Below are 10,884 nucleotides of genomic sequence, written 5' to 3' on the forward strand. Positions count from 1 at the left end.
CAATACGAATACTTTTTGCTTTGACATCGTCTGGTATTGCAGATACATCGATGATCTGCTCCTTATATGGAGCGGCGATGTGTCTGCCATAACGGACTTTGTCGAGTATTTAAATACCAATTCATACAACCTACGTTTCACCCACTCCATAGATTCTCATAGCATTTCCTTCCTAGATTTGACTCTCATAGGCATTTCTGATAAATTTGTATATACAGAAACGTATCACAAAGAGATCACAGGTAACACTATTTTGCAAGCAAGCAAACCATACCATTAAAGCCATCCCAGTAGGTGAATTCATCAGAGCTAAAAGAAATTGTAGTACCCAAGTGGGTTTTGATAAAGAAGCAGATTATATTTGGAACAGGTTGAAATAAAGAGGTTACCCTAGTTGGATGCTAAAAAGAGCCAAAAATATAGCTGCCAATTAAAAATAGAGATGAATTACTTTCTAAACCAGGTAAATATGCACATAAAGCTACAACCAGACGTTCCAAACCCACCATGGTACTTACATACAGTCGACAATTCAGCTCCATTAAACAGGCGGTTTACAAATGCCTCCCTATCCTATATGAGGATAGTATCTTGTATGATACACTCAAGGATGGGTGCAGAATTGTCCCCCGACGGTCCTGCACATTGGCTAACATGCTGTCTCCCTCATTTTTCACTAAAACTGATTTTATCACAAGCTCCTGTCTAAAATATCAGGGCTTCACTAAATGTGGAAGACATCCATGTAAGACCTGCAATTTTGTACACTGCACTACTACGTTTGAAAATGCAACACATATGGAAAATTTTAACATGAAAAGTTACATTCATTGCAATTCAACTGGTGTAATTTATATCATCAAATGCATATGTTGTGATCTTCGTTATGTAGGCCTTACTACTAGACAACTAAAAACACAAATACGAGAACATCTCAATTATGTGGCCAATCCCCAAGCTTTGGGGATTTCTAGCGCAGCGAAACATTTGATCAATATGCATAATAGAAGTGTCAGCTACTAACGGATATTTGCTATTGAGAAAGTAACTCTTCCCTTTAGAGGTGGTAATCTGAAGAAATAAATCCTCCTAAGGGAGGCTTATTGGATCTTCAGGTTAGGTACAAGGTACCCTGCAGGTCTCAATCTTAAAAAATAATTAATGCTGTTATATCACTAATGGCCAATTTCTCCCTTAGATTTATTATTTATGATAGTATTGTCATTCAGAGTCAGGAGCAGTTTTAACATCCACACCTATTTCACACTCGTAATACAGACATCCAATTTTGGTATTGGTGACTTTTCACACCTAGCGGTTTTTCAGCAGGTACCAATGTTGCAGGATTTTGTTAGGAGTTGTGCTCTGACATGGTTTTATGTATCCACTTTTTATGTCCCATGTATCACTTGGCATTCCTAATACCACACTAGCAGCGGTGGTCTGTCTTTTTATGGTTTTGTAGTATATGTTTTGTCATGTTTAAAGGTGTTGGATTTGATGCGTGGCAACCCAGGGGTTAAGTGGCTGTGTATTCAGCAGTTTTCCTTCCCTCCCCCACCCCTTTCCCACCACTCCTCCCCCTGCTGATCGTACCTACTTAACCTCAGGTGCTGGGTCCACATCACTAGGTTATGATTAAGAACTTCCAAGTTTGAAACATGTTAACCTGTGGTGGAGGGTGGTGAAGATTGAAGCATGTACTGTTATGCCGAATCTACAATAAAGATGACTAATACTGACGGATGCTGGAGATTTTTCCTTTATTTCTCTTCTTGCCATCACCCTGATCTTTAGCTCCCTCCACAGATTCCCACTCCAAAATGTTAATGTTGTTGTCTGCTAAACATTTCTTCACCACTTTTGCTGTGTGTTTTAGGTCATTGTCAATCTTAAATGTCCACTGGTGCCCAAGGCCAAGTTTCACTGCAGATTGCCTGAGGTTGTCATTGAGAATCCTCATGTATTGTTCTTTTTTCATGGTGCCGTTTACTGTGATTTGGTTCCCTGGTCCATTGACTAAAAAACACCCCTAAAGCATTAGGTTCCCACCACCAGGGGGATGGTGTTCTTTGGGTTGAAGGCTTCTCCTTTTTTACGCCAAATGAAGGAAACATCATTGTGACCAAACAATTCAATTTTTGTTTCATCTGACCATAACACAGAAGACCAGAAGTCTTCTTCTTTGTCCAGATGAGCTTTTGCAAAGGCCAAGCAAGCTTTTGTGTGCCTTATCTGGAAAAGTGGCATCTTTCTTGGTCTGCATAGTGCAGTGTCCATTAGATTGTTTGCCTTGAGACATTGCCACCAATTGCCTTCAGCAGAGCCCAGATTCACCAGGATGGCCTTGGTGGTGATCCTTGGATTCTTTTTCACATCTCTAACTATCCTCCTGGCCAGCACAAGTCTCACTTTTGGCTTCCGACCACGTCCTCTGAGATTTTCCACAGTGCGGAACATCTTGTTTTTTTGCTCAAATGTAAATAAAAGCTGAGAAATGTTTTTTTTCCCACAATAATGCCTCTTGTACATCGTCTTATTATCTTTTGGGAGACACCTTTCATTTCCCGGCAAAAAATTACTTGCTGGTTAAATAAAAGTAACTTTAAGTCAAAATTTGCCTGGGGTATGAATAATTATGGGCAGCACTGCAGCTCCGGGATGCCTTTCAAGGACCTTCCATTTCGGTGTGCCAATGGCCACAAATTTTCTAAAGGCCTCCAAGTCCACCAGTTTATATGGTAGTAGTTTGTGGGCTTGCAGTTCCGACAAGCCAGCAGTCAGCCGTTGGGCAAGAGGTTTATCCGGCACCATCAACTTTTTACGCTCGAACATTTGGGCCACGGAAGCCTGCCTTCTGCCAGATGAAGGTGACAACGGCACGGTGTAAGGTGGAGTGGAGGACAAATGGGAGGAGAAGGAGAAGAGGCAGGATGTGGAGTGCCAGGAGTGTGGATTTATGGATTCTGATGGCGTTGCTCCAACTGGGCTCGGTGATGGGAGTCCAGGGGCCTTCTTAAGGCGGTCGTCCCTAGGCGAGTGTTGGGCTTACCGCAACTTATGTGTTGACAGCACAGGCTGCAGATGGCAACACTATTGTCAGCAGCTGACACGTTAAGAAAAGCCCACACTGCGGAGACATGTGCCGGCATCCTGGGAGTGCAAGACCGTGCATGGTGGAGGGCTCGCTACAATAGCAATCTGCTTTTTGCCTCCTGTGCACTGCGAGATCTGCTGCTTCTCCTCCCTATCTGCTGCTCCGTCTCTCCCTCTGAACTCCCCTCCTCTTCCTCTCTTGTGGACACCCACGTGACATCCATCGACACGTCATCATCATCACCTTCACCACCACTGACATTAGAGATCTCTGAGTAGACAGCAACAGCGGGGACCACCCTCCTTGGGCTGATCTGGGTTCTGTTGTCAAACCACTGGGTGGTGGCCGTTGGTAACTCCTCTTCCTCATCTGATGCCAAGAATAGCTGTGCATTAGTAAGGTCTGGGAATGGATGGGAAAAAAATTCCTCTGACTCAAGTGGAGGGGCTATGGCGGTGGTGGTGGTAATGGTGTCTTTGGGGTTCACACAGCAGAGAGTGAGGAGGGTGAAAATACAGAGGAGGAGGAGGGTGCAGAAGCGGAAGGGTGAGTGAGCCACTCAACCAACTCCGGTGTGTCCTTTGACATAATCACATGCACCTTCTCCAACTTTGCACTTAGGTCAACTGGTCTAGTGCACCTACCCGACCCCTACCACCCCTGCAGAATGGCCTGCCTCTTCCTCTGCCTGTTATTTTTAAAATGACCCTGGGCCAAAGTCCCTAGAGAAGAGCAGTATTTGTGGAAGCAGGTATATCGCAGGCCTCAATCAGTATTTGGTGGAAGCCGGTATCTCGCACTCTCAATTAGTATTTTGTGGAAGCAGGTATATAGAACCCCTTAATCAGTATTTTGTAGAAGCAGGCATATCTCACCCCTCAATAAGTATTTTGTGGAAAACATTTATATAGAACCCCTGAATCAATATTTGGTGTAAGCCGGTCTATCACAGGCCTCAATTAATATTTGGTAGAAGCAGGTATATCGCACCCCTCAATCAGTATTTTGTGGAAGCCGATGTATCGTGGGCCTCAATCAATATTTGGTGGAAGCATGTATATTGCATTCCTCAATCAGTATTTTGTGGAAGCAGGTATATTGCATCCCTCAATTAGTATTTTGTGGAAGCAGGTATATAAAACACCTTAATCAATATTTTGTAGAAGCAGGTATATCACACCCCTCAATCAGTATTTTGTGAAAGCAAGTATATCGCACCCGTCAATCAGTATTTTGTGGAAGCAGCTATATAAAACCCCTTAATCAATATTTTGTAGAAGCAGGTATATCACACCCCTCAATCAGTGTTTTGTAGAATCAGTTATATCGCACTGCTTAATCTGAATTTTGTGGAAACGGGAATATAGAATACCCGAATCAATATTTGGTGGAAGTGGGTATATCACACCCCTTACTCAGAATTTTGTGGAAGCAGGTATATCGCACCCCTCAATCAGTTTATTTGGGGGGCAATAGGTATATCACACCTGTTGCAACTAATTGTTTCAATAACGCTTCTCCCTCTATATACCTGCGGTATCGCAGCAGAACCGCACACAACTGCTGCAAATACAAATGCACTATAATATACTTTCTATGTTAGAAAGTATATTATAGATATATCACACCCCTCAATCATTTTTTTTTGGGGGGGCAACAGGTATATCACACCAGTTGCAACTAATTATTACAATATTTTGTAGAAGCAGGTATATCACACCCCTCAATCAGTATTTTGTGGAAGCAGGTATATCACACCCCCCAATCAGTATTTTGTAGAGGGAGTCATATAGAACCCCTTAGTCAGTATTTTGCAGAAGCAGGTATATCGCACCCCATAATCAGTATTTTGTGGAAGCAGGTATATAGAACCCTTTAATCAGTATTTTGTAGAAGCAGGTATATAGAACCTCTGAATCAATATTTGGTGGAAGCAGGTATATTGCAGGCCTCAATCAATATTTGGTGGAAGCAGGTATATCGCACCCCTCAATCAGTATTTTGTAGAATCAGTTATATCTCACCCCTTAATCAGAATTTTGTGAAAATAGGAATATAGAACCCTGAATCAATATTTGGTGGAAGAAGGTATATCACACCCCTCACTCAGTATTTTGTGGAAGCAGGTATATCGCATTTTGGGGGTAATAGGCATATCAGACCTGTTCCAACTAGTTATTCCATTAACGCTTGTCCCTATATACCTGCGATATCGCAGCAGAACCGCACACAACTGCTGCACAATAGAAATGCACTATAATATACTTTCTATGTTAGAAAGTATATTATAGGTATATCACACCCCTTAATAATTTTTGGGCGGGGAGCAACAGGTATATCACACCAGTTGCAATTAGTTATTCCAGTAGCGTTTGTCCCTCTATATAGCCTACGGTATCGAAGCAGAACCGCACACAACTGCTGCACAATACAAATGCACTATAATATACTTTCTATGTTAGAAAGTATATTATAAGTATATCGTACCCCTCAATATATAACACCTATCGATAGCACACCTATACCAGTCCTTAAAAGAACTTTTGTGGCCGTATTAGCTAGCGTTTGGTGTCCCTAACAGTCTGTCCCTGCTCCACAAAGCAACCTCTCCCTACACTGGCAAAACACAGAATGTAAAATGGCTTCTGTTATAGGGTGGGGGATGTCTATGTGCTGAAACATTTTTAATTGGCTGTCCTGTCCTACCTGATGGATGTGTCATGGGTCAAAGTTCAGCACAATGCAAAAGAATATGGCGAATGTGAACATCGCCATATGTTCGCATGTTCGGCGAATCACAAACGAGCAAAGTTTGTTGTGAAACCACAGCCGGGCGAACCGCAAGGCCATCTTTATTCCTTCAATGCATAAAGCCTTGAATGGATGAGCTGGGCTGAAACTGATTGCAAATAAGAACTTATCATACCTCAATTGTCAGTTTTTGCTAATATATGTTTCCTTCTGTGTCTGTTTTGTCATGCCAGGTAAAATAAGGGAACTGTTTGCTCAAGGATCAGTTAATAATTCATCAGTTTTGGTCTTGGTAAATGCAGTTTACTTTAAGGGAACATGGGCAAACAAGTTTGATGAAAAAAATACAAAAGAAGGAACATTCCACATGAATAAGGTAGATCTTCTAGATCATCTATATATGTATGTATTAAAAAAAGGTTGGCATATCTCATACATTGATGGCATATCATTAGGATATGCCACTAATATCAGATAAGCGTGGGTCTTACCTCTGGAACCAGTTCACTTCTATGGGAGTTATGAAAATTGCTGGCTTGGCTATTTCCATCAGTCCCACAGAAGTGAATAGAGAGGTGGCCGTGCATGCATGGCGTGCTCTCCATTCACTTCTATGAATGGCTATTTTTGGACATCTGATAAAAGTTAACATAGGGTGGCTACGCTTGCACAGTTTGTGCTTAATAACTTTGGGGGCCCTGTTCTACAGATAGGTATGGGTCCTAGATGTGGGACCTGCACCTATTTGACACTGGTGGCATATCTTAGCAATACGCCACCAATGTATGAAAAAGGCCAACCCATTTAAATAAAAATAGTAATTTTCCAGCTCAGTTCAGAGATGTCACTTGTAGGTTTTTCAACATGTTACTCCCAGCTTGACATTGAATGTGTATCCACATGGACTCATATGTATGTACAAAAGGCTATCCCCCTGACCCGCCTTGTACAACTTCCTAATCTAGACAGAGAAATGATTTGAGACAGGAGCGATAAGCATCTAGAATTCACCTGAATCCACATAAATCCACCTAGCCATGCTCCACTGTCCCAGTGTCCTAGTGTAAATCTGGCTGAAAGAAGTAAAATCTGGCTATAACATCAAAGGGCCTATCTGATGGGCAAAGAAATGGTGTTTGCTGTAGTTTCACTGTCTCCAAATTGAAGTAACCTACATTGTGCTGACTACGTCTGTGAAGATGTATCTAGCTTCAGTAACAAAAACAACTGCCCTTTATTAGATACTGTAGTGAAGGGGCCATGGCGCTCCAGTAAACACAAACACCCCTTCTTCTCTGATAATCAATAGGGTTAGACCCCCAGAGAGCACACAGTGATATAACAAAGCTAATTGTCTCAAAACAATTTGATATATTTTATACGCACATTAAAGCGTATATTTGGTTCTGGGGTACACAAGCTTCTATATTAGGCAGTCTTCAATTTCATTATATATTTTGAGCAAATTGATAGTAGTTTTGAATTTCCTTGGGTTGCCAGATATACCGTAGTTCAGCTCTAGTCATGAGGACTACAAATCCAAATAAATCTACTATGTGCTAAATTTCTTTGCATGGAAATGGCATCAATCAGCTACTGTAATAGTGGCTTACCTTTTCATCCTCCCAAGACTACTATGAATTCTGTTTTTGTACTAGAATCTTTAGCTGCCAATGAAAGGGTGAAAAGTGGCTAAGAAACTAAAGCATTTTGGAAATACTGCTAATTATATGTAAAAACGTACCAAAAGTGTAGTTGGAAGCTCTACAACAGGTAAAAAATAAATAAATAAGAAATGGATATACATTTTGCTTTTTCTAGACTGAAACAAAGAAAGTTCAGATGATGTCTAAAAGTGGGAAGTTCAAATATGCTGATCTGCCAGAAATAAAGAGCAAGGCTCTAATGATGCCATATGAGTCTGGAATAAGCATGATCATTGTGTTGCCAAATGAAATTGATGGACTGAAGGTAATGTTAAATGTCAAGTTTAAACATAAAAATAAGGGCGTGTGCACACCACCTTATTTTTTCTTCAGATAGCATAATGATCCATACTATTAAATGGGACCATGTACACAAATGTGTTGTCATGAATCAATATGCCCGATCTGCAAAATGGATGAAAACTAGCCATTTCTATTGATAGCAATAGAAAAAAAACACACAGAATGTACATGAAGACTATTGTTTTCAAGGATATGGTTGTGTGCATGAGGCCTAACAGAGAAACATTGTGATTTGTAAGAACACTTGGAGAGGATGTCTTATCAAGAAAACTTGTACTTGCTTTATAGTAGGTACCCAAAATATTAATGTTCTTTATTAGAAAGGATATCACACAAGACTAAGCTATTTTGGCTATTACAGAGTAGCAGAAACCTTACCCTAATGCCATTGTCACATTGTGTTCATTCAGTCCATTAAATCCAAGACCTACCAAAAATGACCCATCAGTGTACAATAAAAATGTACCAGTTTTCTTAATATATTATTTCTATGCGGAGATGTGTCCATTTACCTGTAATTGGAAATATTAAGAGATGACCACTTCCAATTTCTGTCAGATGCAGTGTTGCCATGAAGTCCTAGTGTGGACACAAATCACTAAATGAACGCCACACATATACACTATCCAAGGCATTATGGATTTAGATTTTAATATAATTGGTGATTTTATTTCGGGTGGGTCCAAGATCTCATAAGAACATTACACCCAATAAAAATCTGGTGCAAACATGTTGTCATTAGCCTCGTGTTTTAGGGCAGAGAATGAATTTATTAAAAACTGTTTTACATTTTTTAGGCATTTCTTTAATTTAGTTTTCCTTTAAAGAGAGTCTGTCACTAGGCAATTAATTATTAAACCAGACATAATGCCTTGCAGAGCTAATTTAGCTGAATGTGATAACACCTTTCACTAAGTGATCCATTGCTATGCTCCATAATTAGCAGTTAAGTGCACTGAGGGTGGGCCCAAGTCACTCTGTCCACCCTTACTCCTCCTCTTTCCTCTGCCAGCCCCTCCCTCTCCTCGATTAATAGGGCCAAACAGAAAGATTATACAGGACCTTGACTCTGTCAATGGAGATGGAGAATTGGGAGCTGGTAGAGGAAGCAGGAGGCAGAAGAATGTTCAGAATGACTTGGGCTTGCCCTCTGTGCACTTAACTGCTCATTTGCATATGGATGAAAAGTACTTTGTCTATTTAATGAAACAATCGATTGCTAAGTTGTCTGGTTTAACAGTGAATTTCTTGGTGACAGGCTCCCTTTAATAAAAAACCAACATGTATATATAAATTCTACGAGGAGACATAATTCTGCATAGGACCTGCATAAACAATAGGATCTTTTTATAAAGATTGTTTGTGTTTTTTTATTTTAGATGCCTTGTAGCAAGAACAAAGGGGGAGATTTATTAAGATCAGTGATTGAGACACCAGTCTTAGCTCCTCTGCGCTGCCAGTGGATGCGCCAAAGTTATGTGGAGGCGCAGGTCTCCACATAACTTTGGCTCTTCCTCCAGCAGATCATGTAACATACTAAAATCTACGCCAGCTCTCTTACTGGTGTAGATTTAAGTAATTTTCCATGTCAAAAATTTGAATGTAAAAAGCTAAATGAGATGGTCCTGTCAGCCCGCCCTCTTACCACCCATATTGCCCCTTTTCTTGGCACCCAGGAAAAGTGGTGTAAGCGGCAAAAAGTCACAGATTTTGATGCAAAAAACTATTGCAACAAAAACTGTGACATTTATAAGCCAAAAAGTGGCGTATAATTCATAATAGATGTCCCCCAAATTATTTGTAATGTATGGATGGCTTTTAAGCCAAGTTAGTTTTAATTAACATTGCTTCCTTTTTTATTACTCTTTTAGGTTATGAAAAATGCAACGGCTGACCTAATCATCAACTGGCTCGAAAAACAAAAACTAACAGAGACAGAGGTTGATCTGACAATGCCAAAATTCACAATGGAAGCAGGCTATGATCTAATACCAATGCTAAAGTCAATGGGAATGAACGATGTGTTCAAAGAAAATGCTGATTTGTCAGGAATATCGAAGACAAAGGGCTTATATGTGTCATCTGTAGTCCACAAATCAGCTATACAAGTGAATGAAGAGGGCACTGAAGCAGCTGCAGCCACTGGTGTTGGAATAAGTGTTACAAGTTTACCTATGCGGGAAAAATTCAATGTAGACCATCCCTTCATAATTTTCCTGATAAAGAACAAATTGATTTTATTTCAAGGAGTTATAGTCTCTCCATGAATACTGTGTGCATTATTATCACTTTGAGAAAATTACATAAATGAATTGATATGTCTACATAAGTACCAAGATCTATACAATAAAGTATACAGCAACATGTTTTTTTTTCCTATAATTTTCATTAAAGATATAAACAGACACGGAAGAAAACAGATTACAAGATATAGTACAGTATCAGAGCACAGCATAAATATAACTAAATAGCTATGAAAATTATCCCCATATAGAAGGTACTAAATGCAGCAGGCGCCTGGGGGAGGCGGTGTGGAGGATGGGAGTGGTAGTGCGAATGTGAGTTGTAATGGTCACGGTGTCCTACCTCAGACCGTAGCTCCCTGGGGTCAGTTGCAGTGAAGGTGATGGAGTAAACTGTACAGTGGCGCTGCATGATAACGAGAATGGTTCTAGTGTCAAAGATCCACAGTACTTTACTGAACCAGGTGATCGACACAAGCACTATTCACATGAAATGCAGTGTTTACAGTGAACTCAAGTAAGTTCCAGAGGTTGTATATGGAGGCTAGCTTCTCCCTCTCACAATCAGACTGGTCAATCTCTGCTTCCCCCGGCCTAAAGGGATGCACTTTCTCTATCATCAGATATCTATAAGTATATGATATTCACAGTATCCCCAGGGGAATACAGTGTCCGAACAGGGACACCTTCCTATCCTTTGGTTATGGTGTGTAGTTTGTAGCTTATAGTGTGACCACCACATGCAGAGAAGGCTATCGCCAGATTGGCGGCAATTACCTTCCTA

The 10,884-nt window shown here is 40.6% G+C and overlaps 1 protein-coding gene across 1 annotated transcript in view; it reads left to right on the forward strand.

Annotated features, from left to right (window-relative positions):
* LOC122939212 (serpin B4-like) overlaps nucleotides 1-10,223 on the forward strand; it is a 54,343-nt gene extending 44,120 nt beyond the window's left edge. Inside the window, exons 6-8 of the mRNA XM_044295249.1 lie at nucleotides 6,082-6,224; nucleotides 7,670-7,819; nucleotides 9,729-10,223. Coding sequence (XP_044151184.1) covers nucleotides 6,082-6,224; nucleotides 7,670-7,819; nucleotides 9,729-10,124 — 689 coding nt within the window. The 3' untranslated portion in view covers nucleotides 10,125-10,223. The remainder of the gene's footprint in view (nucleotides 1-6,081; nucleotides 6,225-7,669; nucleotides 7,820-9,728) is intronic.
* The last annotated feature ends 661 nt before the right edge of the window (nucleotides 10,224-10,884 follow it).

The sequence above is a fragment of the Bufo gargarizans genome, chromosome 5, assembly GCF_014858855.1.
Source record: "Bufo gargarizans isolate SCDJY-AF-19 chromosome 5, ASM1485885v1, whole genome shotgun sequence".
Classification (NCBI taxonomy): domain Eukaryota; kingdom Metazoa; phylum Chordata; class Amphibia; order Anura; family Bufonidae; genus Bufo; species Bufo gargarizans.